General features: G+C 30.0%; 1 protein-coding gene across 1 annotated transcript; it reads left to right on the top strand.

The window, feature by feature from the left end:
* The first annotated feature begins 451 nt into the window (after window positions 1-451).
* LOC143220714 (JNK-interacting protein 3-like) lies at window positions 452-9,335 on the top strand. The gene is given in 25 exon segments (XM_076446316.1): window positions 452-553; window positions 555-770; window positions 882-1,002; window positions 1,371-1,510; window positions 1,512-1,782; window positions 1,865-2,059; window positions 2,170-2,205; window positions 3,361-3,378; window positions 3,460-3,517; window positions 3,588-3,644; window positions 3,959-4,238; window positions 4,240-4,295; window positions 4,378-4,554; window positions 5,581-5,628; window positions 5,930-6,131; window positions 6,255-6,290; window positions 6,292-7,142; window positions 7,227-7,446; window positions 7,537-7,822; window positions 7,885-7,980; window positions 7,983-8,000; window positions 8,003-8,037; window positions 8,039-8,098; window positions 8,152-8,263; window positions 9,169-9,335. Coding segments are annotated over 25 exon segments (3,858 nt in total).
* Window positions 9,336-22,446: the final 13,111 nt, after the last annotated feature.

Here is a 22,446-nt window from a genome sequence, read left to right as displayed (position 1 = left end):
TATTTGGCAATTAATGCATAAGTCACAATTAACCTCGAATTGTGAATATAGGATAAATATTTTTTAACCATGTCTTGCTACTAGAGCCTTTTTTAAGAGATTCCCGTTTACCACTTAAAATAAGGTCGAAGCACTGAATGTTAAGAGTTGAGTGTAACGATCATTTCTATATTTTTATGTTAATGCCCTTGCAGGAATGCCGTCTGTTCAAGTACGAAATAATGAAAATTTACTTTTTTTTCTATTGTTGTACAATATCGTTTTTAACATGTCATTCTTATCTTATATTGTAAGAGTCTTACTTGGCAAAATGCCTAAAAGTACTTCAAGATATAATATCATATACTGACGAAAATCAGAAAATACAGAATAAAAATCTAAAAAGAAAATTTAAGTTAACTAATCAAAAAGTTAAGTGATTTAATATTTATTTAAAACTTGCATACTTTAGATGTCACAAATAAGTCAAATGGAAATGGATCAAGAAACAGTATATGGGACCCATGAGGACAGTCATGTGGTCATGTCAGAGAAAGTGCAATCTCTGGCTGGAAAAAATTTATCAAGAATTTGAAAAAATGATTGCTCGTTATGATGAAGACGTGGTCAAAGACCTAATGCCCCTCCTAGTCAATGTTCTAGAATCTCTAGACATATCTTATACTGAAAATCAAGAACGTGAAGTCGAATTAGAGTTATTAAGGGAAGACAATGAACAACTTGTTACACAATATGAAAGGGAAAAGCAATTGAGGAAAACATCTGATCAGGTATGATTTAAATTTCTATGGTATTAATTAATTTTGATACCTTTTTTTATATTTAGAATAGCATATGATGCTCTTTGAGAAAAAATAATATTTATGAGTTTTTTTTATTAGAAATTATTGGAACTTGAAGATGTAGCAGAAGATGAAAGAAAGGAACTTTTATCAAAAATTGATAGTTTGGAATCAATTGTAAGGATGCTGGAACTGAAGACAAAGAATTCACATGATCACGGTACAAATGGCTCTCTCAGTTCATCCCTTCATAGAACATCTCTCTACAGTAGAGTAGAAAGCTTTTTTTGTTTTATGTTTATTTAATTGATTAATATTGTAAAATTCAATTGGGTAAATTATGCAGATATCTAGGACCTGAAAGTATTTGCATGCATACTTCTAAAAGTTTTATCATATTTCATTATTAAATATTTAATTTGTTATTATGCGATATTTAGTATAGTGAATGTTTAATTTTTATTTTTAGTTTAATTAATTTTTATTTTATGTATATTTTTAGTAAAATTTGAAGTTGTCTATTATATATGCTCCTTATAATTAAGTAATTAAAACACATATGAAATATCATTTTTTATATTTGTTTAGTTGTTCGTCTTGAAGAAAAAGAAGCTGAATTAAAACGCGAGTATACTCGTTTGCATGAGAGATATACGGAATTATTTAAAACACATGTAGATTATATGGAAAGGACAAAAATGTTAGTTGGCAGTACAGAAAGATTAGAAAAACTCGTCTAATGGTCGTGGACCATCACGATTGCCATCGCTTGGTTTAAGTCACATGTCTCGAAGTTCTGGGCCACTAAGTTATGGTTTTCAGAGCTTAGAAGCTAGCATAAATGCAGAAGAAGTTCAACAAGAAAGTCCACCAAATACTGCTTCTAATCTAAAAACTGAAATGTTGGATAGTAGCAGTGAAGCTGCTATTGAAACATCTGATAAAAGTCAATTAACCGATAAACCAGCACAAGCAAATAAAACAACGACGATTTCTAGACGTACGTTGCTTCCTTTCTCTGAAAATTTTATATTTTTCAATAGTATAAAGTTTTATACTTTTATTTTTTGTTTTACTTACAGATGAAAGTCCAGAAACTGACATACCTCCACCTTTGGTAACACCAACATCACCAACAGTAGAGAAATTAACTACTACTTCAAGTGGTAGAAGTAGGACAGAAAGAGAACAACGAAGTGGTAACACATTGTATCAGGAGCTCAGTTTTCAGGATGCTGATGCATTAGGTGAAATGGATGAAGGAGCAGATATTACTGGTAATTATTTAACAATAATTTAATATTTGATGTAATTTTATAATTATATATTATAATTATACATTATAATATATAGTTTTATAATTAATATTTTATTTTCAAAATCTTAGGTAGTTGGGTTCATCCTGGAGAATATGCATCGTCGGGTATGTTTCATAAAATAATTAAACTTTCGTATGAATAACTTAAGTTGTTTGTTAATCCTTTGAGTTCTTAAAGTCATTTTCTCTGTTTTCCTTTTTCTTTTTTCTTTTCTTTCATAAACATGAAAGGAAAACGAACATTGACATACACAATGATCATAATCATTGACGAATCGAATTAGTACAATATTCGTTTTGCATGTTCTATTTTCTCATACTAATGTTGATAAAATTAATATTTTTAAACATTAATACCTAATTAAAATCAATATTGCATGCTGAAACACTTGTTAACATAACAATTTTATGTGTTGCATATTATATGATAATATTATATATATTATTTACATATAAATTGGAACTCTGAGGGTTAATATTAAAATTAGAAATAAAAATTATTAATCAAATCAAAATTCGATAATATTGCTTATGTCACATAAATAACAACAAATAAATAGAAAAGACAGTGATAGACTATAGTTAATTTCAGATCTTATAAACCTATAATATTTACAAATCATTCATTATTATTACTTATCTATTAACTGAAGGAATCTTTGCAAATAAATTTTTGATAGTATACTTATAAACATGGTAAAGTAACTATGAATATCTTGTTTCTTATGAAACTGTTAAATATTTTATTATAAAAAAATTTATTAGTGATACTAATTCACAATTTAATAGTGTCTTTCATACCCAGCTTACTGTGTATATTAGCTAAGGCTCAGTTAGTAAATGTAGTTTAAGATTTGAAGCCTTATGGTTGCATAAGTTCATAATGACTTAGAGTATATTTGGGAATGTCAGAATTTGTGGTTCTATGTTATTATAATAGATTTTATTTTGTTTTTAATAACTCGGCGATGGTATAAAACTGATTTTGCGACTATGGTCGTATATTCTTATAAAATATCACATAATATTTGTGAATATTTGTAAATATTGTGTAGTTGTAATAACTGTTAAAATTGATTATTTTTTATCACTGTTCTTCTTTTACATATATTCTATGCAGATATTAAATTTCGTACTTAAATTATGTGGTAAATTATGTATTAATGTATTTTTATATTTCATTGCTTGCCTCCTTACTTCTGCTGGCTGTGGTCATATCTTGATTAAATAATCGCATGATATAAATAACCTTCCATGCAGTCAATGACAACTTTTTTGGTAAGATGTTAATATATTGTTAGTATTGAGAGTAAATTATTTATGTCCTTTTAATTTACTCATTAAATATATTTTTCTTAGGTATGGGGAAAGAAGTGGAGAACCTTATTATGGAGAACAATGAATTGCTAGCTACAAAGTGAGTACTTTATTTATATTGTGTATTTATTCTCATATTTTATTTATTATTATGTTAATTTATTTTTCAGAAATGCGCTCAACATTGTTAAAGACGATTTGATTGTTAAAGTAGATGAACTTACGAGGTAAAGTGACATTTTTAAAATGATATTTTTTTTTTTTATTTTATGTCTAATATATATTATTATCATGACTATAAAATCACCCTACAACTTTTTCATACCTATGTGTTTATAGTTACTATAATAAGAAACAGTTATCAAGTATTATTGCACAGAACAATTAAAATTCTTTAATTAAAATTTTGATTTAATTTTACTGAGAATCTATATATATATATATTCCTTATTATTTTGATCACAATATATAGAAATTGAAAATTTTTAGGGTGGTTTTATGATTAAGAGATATATTGTACTTAAGTAAACTTATCTTTTAGTGAATTAGAAATGTTACGCGAACAAGTTAGAGGTTTGCAACAAACAAGAGAACGCTCACGACAAAAAATTAGTGCTCTTGAAGAAGAATTGAAGAAAGCTAAAGAAGAAGCTGAGGCAGCAGCAAAAGCAGCCAAGAGTGATGATGAAGAAGATGTATCGTTAGCGCAAAGAAAAAGGTTTACTAGAGTTGAGATGGCTAGAGTGCTCATGGAGAGAAATCAATATAAGGAACGGTTTATGGAACTTCAAGAAGCAGTTAGATGGACAGAAATGATGAGGAGCAACAAAGACTGATCCTTGCAGTATATCAGGTGGAAAAGTATCTGTGTGGAAGTTGTTTAGTACTATTTATATAGAAATGAACCGAAGTTTTTAATTCGATAAAAATGTATTGTTTTCTATTTCGTTTTGTTTATAGCTTTAGTAATCTTTTTACATCTACTGATCGAGGAGCCTTTGTTCGCGGACCACACACGTTACCTCATATGAGATATAGTGCACCAACGAACCAAGTTGTCCCGGCACCACCACTGGACACCATGCGTAGACGTACGTTGAAAGGTCGCCATGAATTTTTGGACCAGGGAGACACCATGTGAGAAATCAATCAAATTCTATACACGCACTTAGATATTATGACAATTTGACACTAAAGCTGCCAAATTTTTCTCAATCTTTTATATAGAGATTTATTTCTTTATTATTTTACTCTCTTCTAACTACAGTGTTAGCATACTGTAATCATTTCTACAACGAAAATTTTTACAAAGAGACACACAGTTGTTACACAAACTTTATGCATAATATCTATTTTGATATTTTCACCAAAGCTATTGCAACAACAGAAGAGATTTTTCGTCTTTGTGGGTTAGAATTTCGATATCTTGGCTTTGAGTAATTTTATTGTTTTTTGAATTCGACGTCATCTTTCCAGATTAGAGTCCTCTTTGGTCAGTTGGGATCCATAATCTTTTGTCGCGACTCTCAATTACTCTTGATCGTTCTTAAGAAATGTGAGTCATTTCTAAATAATTTGTTGCCTGAGCAATTTGCAAATGTGATGGTTTTTTAACAAATTCTCGTTTATGATGTCCCATTTACCTGCCATTTTTTAATGAATAAAAAATTGTGGGTGTATACTTTATGCGCAATATTGTATGCGCTTACAATGAAGTATTGAAATATGATTATGGTCCATGGCACACAGACAAGATTTTTTCCCTTTTGACAATCTTATTCTACTAATATGTTTATCTGTTTTTTCGTATATAAATGGAATTATAAACAATCGTTTGTATTGAAACGGAAACGTTGCTATATAAACTTATTATATCAGTCAATTTACCACTCACTGTAGTGAGTATATGTTTGATAATAGTAATGACTAATTTAAAAAAGTAAATTGTCTGTTATCTTTGCAAAGTCATGCTTGAAAAGCAATAGTTTTGTAAATACGAATTTGTACATTTTTAAAACAAAAGTAATATATGATCATTATTGATCAACAAATAAATGAAGTTTTGACTATGTTATAAAACTTGGCTTTTATTTCACTCTTGCTCTGCGCTTTGATTTTTTCGTTCGGGTTTCGTCCTTGCCTCTCCTTCATGGCGTTGTCAAGAGATACCTGGTTATTCTGGTTTTCGGTGGGGTGCTTATTGGCCAGCAGGTAAATCTGTTCTGCTCTATGTCTAACATTTCGCTTCTAAACGTGGTTATTTATAAATCTTGTTGTACAAGTAATAATAAACCTGAACATTGTTATACAAGATGGAAAAAACAATTGGATTAAAACTTCATTCAAATTCAAGAAAGTGTTCTGTGATCAAGAAAGTCTTCGTAGGAATATATGGTTGAACAAACAACAGCATTCAGTAAATCTACTAATTTTATAACTAAAAATTTTATCTTACTCATATGTAGTTTGAAAATAGTTTAATAATTAGCTTACACCTGATACATTTTTACAGATGTTCTGAGAAACTGGTAGCGAGGCGAGCAAATGAACGAAGAGAGCAGTATCGTCAAGTCCGCGCACATGTTAGGAAAGAAGATGGACGATTACATGCTTATGGTTGGAGTTTACCTGGAAAACCAAGTGTTACAGTTAGACAACCCGTTCCTGTGCCAGTTTATTGTAATTCTTTACCAGGATCCGAACCTGGCATGAAGGTGGATTTATTTAACGTTAATATATAAATTATTTATTTATCTATCAACATTTATATGCGACTAAAAAAAGTAATGTACTAGAAAAAATTAGTATCATAATTTTCTTTATTTTTAATTATTTAGATATGGTGTGGTGCTGGTGTAATTTTAAGCGGTGGTAAAAACACGAGATGGTGGATGTATGGTTGGAGGAAGTGTATTTTATGCTGCTGAAGCTCAAGAAGTAAATACAAATACAAAAGCTGAAGAAGAAGATGCTGTTGAACATTTGGGAAAAGAGCTTCAAGAAAATGAAAATCAAAGGGTAGAGGCAGAACAATTAGAGCAACAGCTTAGCTCATTAGTTTGGATCTGTACATCCACTCAGAAGATGTCTAAAGTTACTGTGATAAATGCTAATAATCCAGCCAATATTTTGGAAGTCTTTAGCGTTTGTCAAGGACATTTACTTTGCATTGCAAGCGTACCTGGAGCCAAAGAGAGTGACTACGCTATGATCGAAGCTATAATCGAAGATCCAATTCGAACTGCCAATGGAGTAACTGAGAATAATAGCCACGAAGTAAATACAAATTTAAGTACTGAACAGAATATTCAAAAAAGCAAACAAGAAAATCAAGTCGTGTCGGAAAAAAATAAGAACGAATCAGATAATGGTTCAGAAAAACGAAATAATGAAAATGTTGAAAAATCGAATGATGCTAATCAAATTATTACTACCGAACCACAAAGTATGGAAAGTGTAGATAGTGAAACTGCAAATTTAGGGAAAGTACATTTCGTGAAAGTTAATTTAGATGTACCAAATTCACGATTGGATGAAAAAGATGATGTAACCGAGGAAGATCAAAATAAAGTCGAAGATGATACGCCTATAGAGAAAATGTCTTCAATACAACCGACAATGTGGCTTGGAGCTCAAAATGGTGCAGTATTCGTCCATTCAGCTGTCGCTAAGTGGTCTGTTTGTCTTCATTCTGTAAAACTGAAAGATGCAGCATTGGCTATCGTGTATGTAATTTTTATTATACATTAAAGTAATCATTATTTTATTTTAATTCACAATATATATTTTATATAAATATTTCTTTTCAGACATGTACAAGGACGAGTTCTTGTTGCTCTTGCTGATGGAACTGTTGCATTATTCCGAAGAGGAGCAGATGGGCAGTGGGATTTATCTCAATATCATGTGATTACCTTGGGTTATCCACAACATTCAATTAGGTGCATGACCGCTGTTAGTGGCAAAACTGTATGGTGCGGATATAGAAATAAGATTCATGTTATAGATCCAGTTTCAATGACTGTCGAGGTATATATATGTACTTATTTTTTTAGAATTTTAATGATCTATTAACTATATTAAGATACTACAAATTTCTTTTATAAACTAAATTTTCAGTGTACCGTCGATGCTCATCCACGACGAGAATCGCAAGTAAGACAGTTAGCTTGGTTGGGTGAAGGAGTGTGGGTTAGCATTAGATTAGATTCAACATTAAGGCTCTATCACGCTCATACTTATCAGCATCTCCAGGATGTTGATATTGAACCTTATGTTAGCAAAATGCTTGGGACTGGAAAACTTGGTTTCTCATTTGTGAGAATTACAGCATTACTTATTTCCTCCAATAGGCTATGGATTGGTACAGGAAATGGAGTAATAATCTCTGTTCCTTTATCTGAAAGTAAGTTCGGAAGATTAATAATATGAGAAGCTAATAATAAGCTACTTGTGTATGAATAAAAGATACATGTAAAATAGATGCCGGTGGTTCAATGACAGTATCAAGAGTTCAAGCAGGAAATATTAAAAATGATGCACCGGGAGTTGGTGTTAGAATCTTTGCTCGGATCGCGGCGTCACACTTGCAGTTTCATACCTTATTGCAGTATGGCTCATGACTCAACTTAGTTTCCATGGACATAGGGATGCAGTAAAATGTTTGTTGCTGTGCTGGTATGTTAATTTATAATTGATTAATTCTTTTAATGATATAAAGTTAAACATTAAAAGTTTTATTAAATTAATGTTACAGGCCATGGTGGTCAAAGTGCAGTATCAGATGGTTCACAACCAGTTATGCTGGTACTTTCAGGAGGTGAAGGTTACATAGATTTTAGAGGGGGTAAGTCATTGTATTAATAATTTATTACAATAACTTCATCGTATTAATTCTTTGATTAAAACTTTTAGTAACTCGAAAAATTAAATTTATTAGGTACAGGATAATAGTAGCTAACATTGTTTATTGTTTTATATCCTTAATAAATTATGAATTATATAATTTAATATAATGATATGAAATACGTTTGACTTGATTCTTCGTTTATTATTTAATTACCGTTAAAAAAAGGCATTATTCGAATGTTGTTTTATACAATTGTAACAACTTGCAGCAGATGAGGCAGAAGACGAGAGTGGACGTGGCGACTCATATGATGTATGCAGTTGGTCAGGTATGCCCCCAGAGAAAAGTGGAAAAGCGATTAATGGGTTTTTTCTTCGATTTATTTAACTGTTTGTACGATTGAATGAATAAGTCGTTTGTATTGTTGATCAACAAAATCTATACTAACTACTAAGAGTATGTTTTGTGCACGTGTGTAATGAAATTCTAACTAACATGTTCGCAAGTAGTTAGATACATCTCTAACCCGACATTAAAATAATTTATTTTCGTTTCTGTATAAAGATATTGGCATATAAAATGTATATGTGTTTGTGTTTCCATTACATTCATTGCATTGACAAACAAGAACAATCAATGTAAAATCATTCGCTTCTGTATAGCACAAACTATTCTTAAATAATTTTCATTAATACAAAAAACTATGTTTGCACCTTCGTTTCTCAAATAACTTTACACCGATATAAATTGTTTTGCTTTTTTCATTCTCTGGGGGTCGGGCATTTCAGCTGACATGCATCGCTATTGTATAAAAGCAGCTGATGATCGCACTTCTTATCTATTTCTATCATGAATATTTGTTTAAACAGTTATGTAATTGATTGTGAATTATTATTTATTAGGTGATGGAGAAGATACAGAAGAGACTATGGAACGATCTAATAATGCTGTTACCGCAAATACTGAAGAACACGGAGAACAAAGTCATTTAATTGTGTGGCAAGTGCAATGTCCTTTACCAGTGCCAATGAATGGCAAAAATAGCCAAGAAATTTTGAAAATACGTTAATCCCGGTGTATAGTTCAATTTGAACTTCTACACATAAATCGAAGCGTTTAAAAGTTTAAACGGTTCTCGTGATATGCTGTTGTGGAATCGATAATCAGACCTATCTTCTGGTCAAGTGACTGCTGCATCCTATTTAATATATATACTTATATAACGATTGTAGCGAAATACGCAAGGAATCTACGAATAATGTAACAGCGGAAGAAAAGGAGATATAGTACGACTTCTATGAATGCTAAGGATCATTCTTGGTATTTCATTATGGATAATTTTTTAAGAGGAAGCTTTTTTTCTTTTTGGGATTTCTTGTTAACCAATATTAACAAGATTAACTAATTTACTAGATATGAGGTATTCATTGGAATCTTTTTTAATTCAAAGACATAATTAGAATCTCTTAACTCAATGCTTATAATCGTTAGCTTTTAACTTGGAAAACGTCCTTTACAAGTACTTTGTCAGAATACTAATTCGTAACGTAATTTATAATGAAACTTTCCTTGACGATCATGCATGTCTTCTTTGTTCGTTGTTGAACGAAGTATGTTCCCACATTTTCGTACGTAGGAACTTTTAAAACGTCTTGAAGTCAGTGTTGATCGAAGAATGCTGGAAGTATAGTATTACATATTCCGCCAATCAATGTGATAATCTGATAAAGATAATGGGTAATGTGTTTTAAAGCTGCCGTGACATTTGCTACCTAGTTGCAATAAAATCAAGAAGTTAGACAACACCATTGTACAATGTTCAATTTGCAGGGATGAGAGGGTGCAACGATTCGGATAGTATTTAGGCATAATCTATTGTACATTATTTCCGTTAGAGAATATATTATTTTCTAAACTTAAACTGAATTTGATTCGCGTAAAAATATATATACATGGAATATAATATATTTTTTTATGTTCTGCTATTAAACTCTCCTCTAATATCATCGTGTTCGACCGTGCCTATTTTTCTTCAAGCGGTCGCGAAATATCTCAATGAATTTATGTGTACATAAACTGTTGCGAATGTTTGTATAGTGTTTTGTGTAGTATATAATTTAAGTTCTTGTCGAGAAATGAAATAGATGCGATTCTGAAACACACACACACACACACATATACATATGCAATCATGTGTTTAATCTCTCATTGGTCGCTGCAACTTTATTTTATCGTCAACATTACTCCCTCCCTATACTATTACCAAAGACGAGGAATGATTTAATTGCATTCTTTGTACGATTTCTAGCGAGAGATGGTTTAAAAGTTGTGCGTCATAGCCAATATGTAGCGACCTCGAACTCGATATATAGAACAACCATATGCATATAGGACTCGAACAGAGTTGCCACGATATTCGGGCTTGCGAAAATTTTTGTAAATTTTTGTGTTATAAACGACGAACGGTGAAATTCAGGATATGTACGACGTATAAGAGCTGCGCATTATTGTATGTGAGCTCGCTTTCGGTGTCGAGCTCGGAATTGTACCTGGCTCTGATGAAGCTGCAATGGCGTTAATAAAGAAAGTTACGAAACAACATGCCCCGATTTTTTGCTTTCAATTTAAGCATACGATGCTTGTTTTGAAATACTAATTATAGAACTATTCCTTTTTACATTTTTCACAGCAACCTTCAAATTTTTATTCCATGACAATTTTCTTTTTTAAGAAAGATGATAAATTCAAATGTGATCGTGTATATACAACGATTTTGGTCTTGATTCTTTTTCAAATAATTTATTTGAAATTTAACGTTCTCATTTTACTTTTCATTGTTCAAGTTACAGAAGAAAAATTTCAATTAAACCCTTGTAATAAATTTGTAATAATTAAAATTAGGACTATAATTTTGAATTAACATCCATTCTCTTTAAGTAAAATTTTTAATTAAAACATTTGTTTTACAAATTGTTTCTCGATTCACTTAACATTGTTATAAACACCATTTTCTAGATCGACATTCGTATCAGTTTTATAAGAGGATTAAAAAAAATGCATTTCATTAATTTTAGATTTGAGTTGCTAAGATAGATTAACTTCCAGAGACAACAGCTGATTGTTTTCAAATAATTGCAATGACTGTTTATATGGACCGAAGTTGGAGTAGGGTTTGCTAACTTCATATTACGTTGCTGTCTGAATTCCAACCAGCGACCTGAAACTTTACATGCATGAAGTGCAGTAATAAATAGTTTCTGCAAAGTTTCGCTGGGCTCTGACGATACTGCACGGACAAGACTAGGTTAGCAAAGCAGTCGCGAGGAAATGATTTATTTAAATCCATGTTTATAGTTTAAAGGTATGCAAAATGAAGGATCTGTACTTTCCTTAAAGCGTCATAATATTATATTTAGATATTGTATTATTATACGTAATAGCGGGATTGTGATTGGTATCATTTCAAAGTGTCTTACATTAATCCAAAATATTTGTGATCATTGCAGTGGTCATTTTTCACAATTTTGACTATTAATATTAAATGGAAATAGTCCTAGTGGGGATGTTTAGTAACATTTTGATCCTAAAAGCAAAAGTATTATACGTTAGCTTTGTCAAATACATAATAATGGTTTTGAAAGATATGCTTTCAAAAAAACGTTATTTTCGTATCATATTGATTTTTGTTCTTTGTTCAAATTTTTTTAGATTTATATTTTGATCAAAATAAGGCACGCTTTATAGAAGTGTTAATTAACTATACTCGTATTTTTCGATAATTAGTATAGTTGATTATTGTCACTACGTTTTTATCAAATATTTTTTAAAACTTTGGTCTTATTTCTATGATTAAAGGTATTTAGATACATTAACATATATGTTAAATGATGTGTATTATATTTCATACGATGTAGCATAAAGAATAGTAATCGATTACGAGTGGTTCATCGATCAATAAATACAATTTGTAAAACAATTAAAGTATTACACTTTGAAGGAAGAACAAATTTTAATTATTAGAGAATCTTGAATGCAATATAAAGCCAAATAATTGAAAACGAAACATATCTCTTTAAACATCAATTTGAAACTAAGGTTTAATTCCATATTCATAGTATATCTTTCCTTTGTTCCCTGTAAGTTTTGCAAAGGTGCACGTTAGTGACTCATCAGCTTCGATTTTTAGGCAATCGTGTTAACTACGTTGTACGGTTATGCAAAGTAATTAACAAATTTCATAGTTGAAAGTAAAGTACATGTTACGTTTTCAAAGGTAAGATCGAGAACGAAAGATATGTTGCACGAAGAAGATACATGAACAATCCAATGCTAGTTTATATCGTTAATATAAGACTATACAAATCTACCATACAATAATTTTGTATAAATATTCGTTAGAGTTTTAAAGCAAACATTAACAAATGACAAATGTTTAAAAAAAAAATGATACCTCTACTATTTTTCTAGTCCATTATAAATAACTTCTCTTTCAAGTAAAATATTATTCGTATATTCAAAAATTTTTTAATTAGCAATTGATGATCTGCTTTAGTTATTTTAAACAATGTATCAAACACCTTTAAAATTATTTAAGTAATATTGATTTCCAAATTATCGAACTCTTCCGTACGTCGCCATCGCTAAACATTTTATTAAAACAGATTATCAATAACTTTTGACACATCAATTATCTTGTATAGCTTTAAGTTTATATAATTTCTGGAAATAATACAATTCTTACCATATTATTTATTATTTTGGTCGTATTAGATTATTGTCCGTTAATTGAATCTGAAAGATAAGAATGTTTTTTCAAGTAAGAACGAAGGATTTTGATACATTTAGAAATCATAGGAACTCGGATCTACCTTAATCCAACGATCTATTCAATATGAGTTTTCTTCTTTTTTAATTAGGACTCGTATTTTCTCCTTTCTTACGTAAGATTGTTTAGTTGGTTTTTCACGAAACTTTAAGCAATCCTGTTGCAGCAACAGCAACTTTTCTGTGTTGAGGATGAAATTCCTAATCATTCCTAATCAGAAACAAAAAATTAAATCATTTGATTCGGAGTTTCATAACTGTTTATGGGGTTAAACTTTCAGTTTCAATTTTTTTCATTGAATTATAAATATTCAATTTTAAAGATGGCGGATCTGTAATATTTGAATGATAAGTGAAATTTGAAACTATAAAGGGAAGCTCTGCAAAAATATAGTATATTGGTAATATTTCGTAATAAAATGGTCACAGAAATCACGAACTTTTAACAAATTGAAGTATGTTTGCTTAAAAAATGAATGTTTTCGAGTGCTAGATAATTTCCTATATATGAAAAAGGAATTCTAGTGCACCGATAACAATAGAATTCTCGATTTCCTGATAAATAGAAAAAAAATGTGACATTTATATAGAGTCATTCTATAAGCAAGTTGTCAAGAATATTGAATATAAAAGGAAAAATGGTGTTAAAAATTTCAATATGCAAAAAAACATATGGAAATATATTTCTTATCTTTTAATATCGATCGTCATTACAAAATAATTCTAATTAAATATAATAAACAATAACCTTTTTGTAATCAAAATTAAAATTTGGCCAAGTCATTCATTTTTACAGTTCACTCTCTTTAAAAAAATTCAACTTTCATTCTTTTCACTACTAGAGAAAACTAGTAAAATCGTATCGATAAAATAAGTAAACAATTAGAAATGAGAAAATTCATAAACACAAAATTATCCCTGATATCATTCGATTCGCATAATTATGACACTCATAATTCATAGAAAAAGTAAATTTTAAATGTTTCCAAAGTAGAGTTTAATCGTGAACTTTAATTTCTGAATATAAAAGAATAAATATTTTAACGAAGTGTTAACTAACCTTTATCAAGTATACGATCTTACTTAATATCAGAAACAGTTAAACAGACATTGAATAATAAAACTAAAGTTTGCCGAGATTGCTAACAATGGTTCTTTATACGTTTTAAATTGCCCATTTCTGGAAAGTTTCAGTTCTCTTTTTCAAGCTCTGTCAGTTTGCTAATACCACTTGTAAGCGAGAGAAAAAAACCGAGAAATCGATCGAGTGACGGTAGAAGAAAATACGATCAGCACGGAAAATCAAAGCGATTTGCACGTGGCGAGTCGTGCCGAAGAATGACGAAGATCGGTTCGGGCCTTATTCTGGTGGTTGTCGGGCGGTTTCGTTGGGTCGAGCGTTGGGCGCGTCACGCCGTTCCAGTAGGCATTTGCCACTCATCGGCCTGCCGGAATGATAAAAGCCCGTTGTTACCGCGACTGATCAGTTCTTATTTAGGAACGTGGCACGCAGTCGAGTGTGCTGACCTCAAAGAATACACTTACCACGCTGGCTTTCAATCGAATATCGTTTAGAAGATATTGCTGCAAGAGAGAGAAGGAGGACGACAAGATGTCTGCAATGAGAAGAGAACCTGCTGCCGAGCAGCTGACCGAATATAGAAAGAATTAAAGGTAAATATGCCTGGCTAATGGTAATCTCTATGATTTAGGAATATCATCAAATCAATAGAAAAACAAAGTTTACGTCGAACCACTTGATTGTGCTTCGGGAAATCTGATAATGTCGAATGATCCAAAAAGATTAAAATCGATTTACTTCTATCGGGAAAAGTATATATTTTTGTACACTGTTATGAAACTACAGTATTAATTAATGTTGATTTTGTATATAACTTCATATTTTCTATATCATGGAGAATTAGTGTATGTTTGTGGAATTGCATTAATTTAGAAATTCATTGTTGATTTGTTTTTGTTGCGGCAATGCATAATCGGTATGACCAGATATCGATCGGTATGACAGATCTATCAAACAGATAGAATCGATTCTGACCTAAATAAATGTAGGTAAAATATTCTATTATCTTTACGTAAATGCTTTTTCTACCGATGAATAGATTATTGTATACAGTTATTTACAAATTGAGTATACACCTGTGTTGATAGGGAAAATTGGCGGGAAAATTAATTAAAACGTGAATATTCAAGAGTTAGAAAAATATAGTACATATTTATTAGTACAATTTAATACATGTAGGTTGCTTAAAGTTTAACTAAGTAATACACGTACTTGTACAAAAGTTTTGATAAAAAATAGTGATAAAGATAATATGAAAGTTGAGTAATCGGTTCAAGGGTTACCCTTCTTAAAAAAAAGTATTTACGTTATACTAGACACTTTTTTTACCATTTATTGACAAATAACAAAATTTGCAAAATAGTAATAACCAATCGTTATGGTGACATATATATAATCGCAGTATAGTCGTCTGTAAATTTATGTTAGTAGATACTGATTTCAAAATATTCCTCTGCGAAGTAACAACTAGTATTTATATGAAATCATTCTCAGTTGCGCAATTGTCATCAGATAGATATTTATGGCTTGCTAATTAGTCTTCAACTATCAAAATTCGATAATCAATAATTACATTTACAAAGATATCCGCGAATAAAAATCAGTGGATAATTAAATGCTGAACGATGAAGAATTATGAACAAACTCTGTACAATTTGTCTGTTATTCCGATACGATACACATGCAAACTCGTGATAACAAAAGTTCGTGCACAGCCATTCTCTAACACCATTACCAATCAGCCGATAACTTTTTTTTTATTATAAGTTCACATTCGTCAGGCCAAGCTACGTGATATATCCGTCAAAAAACGATGCAGAAAAATTCAGAGATTGCAACTATCGACTGTCATCTTCGAAGTAACTAGATCCATTTAGATTTCAGTTAGAGGGAGTTACATAAAAATTATTTACATGGTAAAACAGAATACCCATTGATACGACAATGGTGCTTTGTTCTGTATACAAAGCTCAAAGAATAACGATGCGTTACCGTAAGCGTTGAATAACAAGATTTTAGTAACCTTATAGAATTCTAAAAAGAAGTTAAAGAGAATAATTGAGATTTATTGAAAATTAATTTATTTTAGTCATAAATAGGAATTTCTTTGGAGGATAAACATAAGGTGAACAGGCTAGGGAGTTTCCTCTTTAGAAACTCCTCACTTGGCGAGTGAAGCATGCTTGAAATAGTCATTGCAAGTGGCTGCGAATTGCCATGAATTATGAGTTAACAAAGTTGGAAACCGTGACTAGTAAATGTCACTATCTTACGCAAAAATCGCGTTTCAACGTGATGCATGTATATTGATAGCATGCGATGTAAAATATTCTAACTGAATTTCAGAACGTTTTCGTTTCTAGTAACTTTAACGGTGTTTGAAAAAATGATATACAATTTGATTTTGAAATAAACGTTTGAATATTTACCGTTTAATTCCATAGTTTGATCGTTACATTAGGCTGACGCCTACAGTTGAACACAATTTCCCTTCACTCCATTTTAAACCTGTTATCTTCGTGTTTCTATATCAGGTCCATCCTATGGTACGCCTTGGTCCATTCGTCTCCAAATTTAGGAATTAGTCAGCCCTTCTTCCTAAAAACAGTCATAAAGCAAATCGTGCAATCAACTTTCTACGCTTGGTCGGTCAATCATTTTCATTCGGCAAGATTTTCATAATCAAACAAAGTCAGTCTCTTAGACTTTGAGTCGTAGGTCAGGTTATTCTTAACTTTCATTCAACAGCAGATGTTCTACGGTAAACGTTCACTCGTTTAGTCTGTTTTTGAGCAGTTTTTGCTGCAGAATGTTACGATGTAAGGTAATGATGCAAATGAATGCAATATTCTTTTAGTCAATGTTATACATTTTTTTGACCGTGAAAATCGACATAATGAGATTAAGTCTGTTTTGCAATGTAAATCGACTTATCGCCCCTGTAGCCACTTTTTCTATTTCTTATGAAATTGATAAATAAAGTTACTCGATAATGGCGTGAGTGAAAGTCATGGTGGCATGACTCGGAAGAATGATTATAGAAGAAATGCTCGAACAATCTTCCTCGATAACGGTGTCGTTACATGGCTAGGGAAATTGCATAATATATCCTTTGATATTTTTCTAGATAACAGGAGATATATCCGTTATACCGTTTTTGTATGAAATTGAACCACTCGGAATATTTAATAGCACCGGTTATATATTAATTTTATACTATTTAGTATAAATAGTATTTAACTAACTAAATACTAATATTTAGTATTTAATTTTAGTATTTAAATACTAATATTTAGTATTTAATTTTAATATTTAAATACTAATATTTAGTATCTAATTTTAGTATTTAAATACTAATATTTAGTATTTAGCTGAATAACACTAGTTTGTTAACTAGTGTTATTCAATATTTTGAAGGAATTTTTATAAATAAAAACCAGCGTTAATTACTTATCGAAGTTTATAAATGTGAATTTAAGCACATCTTGGAAATAATCATTTTCCTAACAAGTTACCTGCTTAAATGTTTAGTGAACTCTGAATTAACGAAGCAGAATGTTGTTTTTCAGAGATAACGACACGAATCGATATTAAGTCGATTCGATCGTTGCCTCACCTTTGGCCTGATTTGTATTTCGTTCCAAAATAACAGAGTCGATAATTAGAGACGTTGATATTTGCCTGTGTTTATCTGGCAAAAGGTATTCCATGTCGTTTCTCGAGAGAGCTAAAATTATATAAGGTCGTGATAAAATATGCAGTTATTGTCAATCACGAAACAGATTCACGTTGAAATTCGTCGCTAATTTAATTATGGTTCGAGTGTAAAATGATTAAAGATTTGTATACTTATTGATTAGAAACTTATTTATCGACTAGGAATTTTAAGCAAGTCATAAGCTCTGATTACGAAAGATAAAAACAAAATCATTGGAATTAGGAAGATTAAATTCGCTACGCAGTTTTTAGAAAAATAATCAAGCTATTATTATTAGAGAGAATTATGAAAGAATATGAAATGTGAATTTTCTGTTATTTCCTAGAGTCACGAGAGCATGATTTCGCATAAAATTTTGTTTATTTAAAAGACTAGTAAATTCTCTTAGGTAAGACGCTTTTTATATCCTCGACAAAGCTCATTGTCTATTTACTACTAATTTTTCGAAAAGTTGGCTTATCTATTATTCAGTTGTGTGTTCATATGCGACCATGAAAAATCCAAGCAAACAAGCAAGTATTATTATAAAAATGGAAAACAACAGTTTCGTTTCAATGTCCATTCATGATAGTCACGTACACGTTAGAATGTAAACACATTAAAGAAACATATTTCATGCTTGTTGCTTCGCTATCGATTTCTTTTTTCCAGGGAAAACAGTTATTCCACTTACGATTTCGAATCTGACTCTATTATTCTTTTTCTGTCACAACTGCGTTCTTCTTATTAATGGTTCGACTATCTATGCGTTGATTAGGCTAACGACATTGCGACACGACCGTTTTCATTAATTTTTTAACAATTTCACGAGTTCCAAGATGATGAATCCAAAATGCTTACAATCCTTTATGGCTTTACATACATTACACATAATTATGAAAGTGGTCTAAGTCAAATTAAAAAAAAAACAGAAAAAAGAGTTTATCAGTTATTTCACATCACATTATTTTAAACTAAATTAATAAAATAACTTAATTAATAACTTAATTAATGTATAGTATTATCCAAAATGCTTACAATCCTTTATGGCTTTACATGCATTACACATAATTATGAAAGTGGTCTAAGTCAAAATTAAAAAAAAACAGAAAGTAGAGTTTATCAGTTATTTCACATCACATTATTTTAAACTAAATAATAAAATAACTTAATTAATAATTTACTTAGTATATAGTATTATCCAAAATGCTTACAATCCTTTATGGCTTTACATACATAACACATAATTATGAAAGTGGTCTAAGTCAAAATTAAAAACAAAAAAAAAAGTTATCAGTTATTTTACACCACATTATTTTAAACTAAATTAATAAAATAACTAAATTAATAACTTAATTAATATATAGTATTATCCAAAATGCTTACAATCCTTTATGGCCTTTACATACATAACACATAATTATGAAAGTGGTCTAAGTCAAAATTAAAAAACAAAAAAAAAGTTATCAGTTATTTTACACCACATTATTTTAAACTAAATTAATAAAATAACTAAATTAATATATAGTATTATGCAAAAAACGACACATTATATTCCTATACCTACCTTGTTTTCATACATGAATATAGTGGAAACTGGAAACTGTAGTATTCTTTTATTGATTCGAAATGTTACCATATGTCAAGGTCATCCTGTTGGTGAAGGCTTCGAGGGAACATAGTGTTAGTGAACTACTTTTGTTGCCTCTGTGTCATTTCAAATTGCGATTTAACGTTTAGATACCCCGAAGAACTGGCGATGATCGACGATAATTGCTATAACTAGTTTCGAAGTATGTCATGGTTGCACGCGATGAAAAATCGTACACGTAATATTGAAAAATGCGAAACACATCGTTCCCTTGTTGCAGACTGGTCCGACGACAATTTGTGGTTTAAAGTTCCCCGTGTATATGATCTTTGACTTTGGCGATCGATTTATATTTAGATACGTTGTGTCCAATGGAAAATACCTTCTTGAATACCGGTTTTGTAAAATTACTTATTCCTCGTTGGTCGTAAATTTCTTTAGTTCATATACTCACTGTAAATAAAATTATTAATACTTCTTTTATTTTAAATAACTTTTTGGCGGTATTATATACAGTAGAATATTTTAATCATTTTAAATTTATTCATAACATCATATCATAATATCAATTATATTGATATCATAACATGAATTTTAACCCTTTGCAAAATAGTAATGAAAACTAGTAATTCAAAGATCTTTTACCATAAAATTAACGATATTTTTAAAACGATAAATAAGAAATCCTATGAAAATTAAGACATGGAATTATTTTATCGCGACATTCTACGCATCGATAGGTAATCTTAAATTTGATATATCAATTAATATCGATCTTTAGAATCTGATTAAATGGCGACTGAGAGTCGCCTCTCGAGTGCAAAGAGTTGAATTTATATATTATTACTTATAAATATATTTATATACTGTACATTTGTATATTACGTACAGTGTATGTATTGTATAAATGTATCTTATACGGTTACAGTAAAGTCAGTATAGTAAGTGCTTAGTATAGATAAATACCTAATAATAAATAGGTCATTTAGAAAACAGTGAGTAATTCTTGAATTTTTTCTGCCCTTGCTGTCAAATTACCTGCTATCTTGATTAATGTTCAACCTTTTTTTTTTTTGTTTTTACCTACATTCTTGTTTTCTTGCTGAAAATAATTTTTCTAGGTAATAACGCATTGATGAATTGCAATAAAAATAATAGAAAGTTAGGCTGAAAATTTATTTCGATCGGTTTCCTCTGATTAGATCTTGATAATTGAACAAAGATGAATCGTTGCAGAGAAAAATTTGTATCAAAGTTCTTTTAATCGAGTTATAAATTAGATTGCTTAACGAGATGATGAAGGTCTGGCTGGTAATTCATTTTCCGCCTTCTTCCGTGAAGCTTGCAAAGTTGCTATCCGTTTATGGAATTGCACAAGTTAATTGTTATTTTATTGTCGACTCGTAATGTCTATAAATGCTTGGAACACCGCGTCGATTAACGATGATCTAAGATTATTCAGAGATGAAATTTAATAGTGAATAGGAGAGTGTATTTCTTGGATCTTTGTTGTAGCTATACCGAGAACAGATATTATGCAAATTACAGTAGAATTTTTGTGTTTTTGCAATTAAACCATGCAGTAACGGAATCTACTTCTTTTCCGATGAAATTTTACGCCGGAATTTAAATTATCCACAGTTCAATTTCACCATATCACGGTATATATTTTTTGAATAAATATACGAACCGAAGATATTATTAATTTAATAATTCAATAATTTACATTTAAATTTTATAAATAAGACGGTACAATTCAAATTTATAAACAATTTTGCACATACCATAGCTTATATTTCCGGAATAAATTGACACGCGCAATCTCTATCTTATAACCAGAAAATTTATTTAATCTATAATTGATGTTTTCGCTATTATGACATGTTTTTTTGTAATTAATCTCTGGAACAGAACATTAGCGTATAATGCTTTAATTTCTCATAATTTTACACGTATATTTTTTAGGTTTTCGTGCTCGGTAATTTTTGCCCTTTTAAATATTTAATAAATCAATTAAAAAGTAATATAATATACCACGATATATCTAAAAAATACGCAAAACACGAATATAAGAATATAAAGTCATAAAATATTAAACGTGAAATAATAAAATGTAAAAATAAGTGCAAAATCGAGTATAATAAAATCTGGTGGAAGCTAAGAAACTTTTATTCTTCAAAGATCCTTTATTTATCATGGTTTTCATGGTATTCAATTTCTGGAGCACTTACCTAATATAAAGAATATAAGAATATATAGTCATATAAAATATTAAACGTGAAATAATAAAATGCAAACATAAGTGCAAAATTGAGTATACTAAAATCTGGTGGAAGCTAAGAAACCTTTATTCTTTAAATATACTTCGTTTATCATGGTCTTCAGGGTATTCAATTTTTGGAGCACTTACCTAATATAAAGAATATTAGAATATATATAATAATATGAAGTCATATAAAATATTAAACGTGAAATAATAAAATGTAAAAATAAGTGCAAAATTGAGTATACTAAAATCTGGTGGAAGCTAAGAAACCTTTATTCTTCAAACATACTTCGTTTATCATGGTCTTCAGGGTATTCAATTGCTGGAGCACTTACCTAATATAAAGAATATAAGAATATATAGTCATATAAAATATTAAACGTGAAATAATAAAATGTAAAAAATAAGTGCAAAATTGAGTATACTAAAATCTGGTGGAAGCTAAGAAACCTTTATTCTTCAAAGATCCTTCGTTTATCATGGTTTTCATGGTATTCAATTTCTGGAGCACTACCTAATATAAAGAATATAAGAATATATAGTCATATAAAATATTAAACGTGAAATAATAAAATGTAAACATAAGTGCAAAATTGAGTATACTAAAATCTGGTGGAAGCTAAGAAACCTTTATTCTTCAAACATACTTCGTTTATCATGGTCTTCAGGGTATTCAATTTTTGGAGCACTTACCTAATATAAAGAATATTAGAATATATAT

The sequence above is a fragment of the Lasioglossum baleicum genome, unplaced genomic scaffold, assembly GCF_051020765.1.
Source record: "Lasioglossum baleicum unplaced genomic scaffold, iyLasBale1 scaffold1470, whole genome shotgun sequence".
In the NCBI taxonomy this organism is placed as follows: domain Eukaryota; kingdom Metazoa; phylum Arthropoda; class Insecta; order Hymenoptera; family Halictidae; genus Lasioglossum; species Lasioglossum baleicum.
Note: the sequence above shows the minus strand (reverse complement) of the source record. Positions and strands in the feature narration are given on the sequence as shown.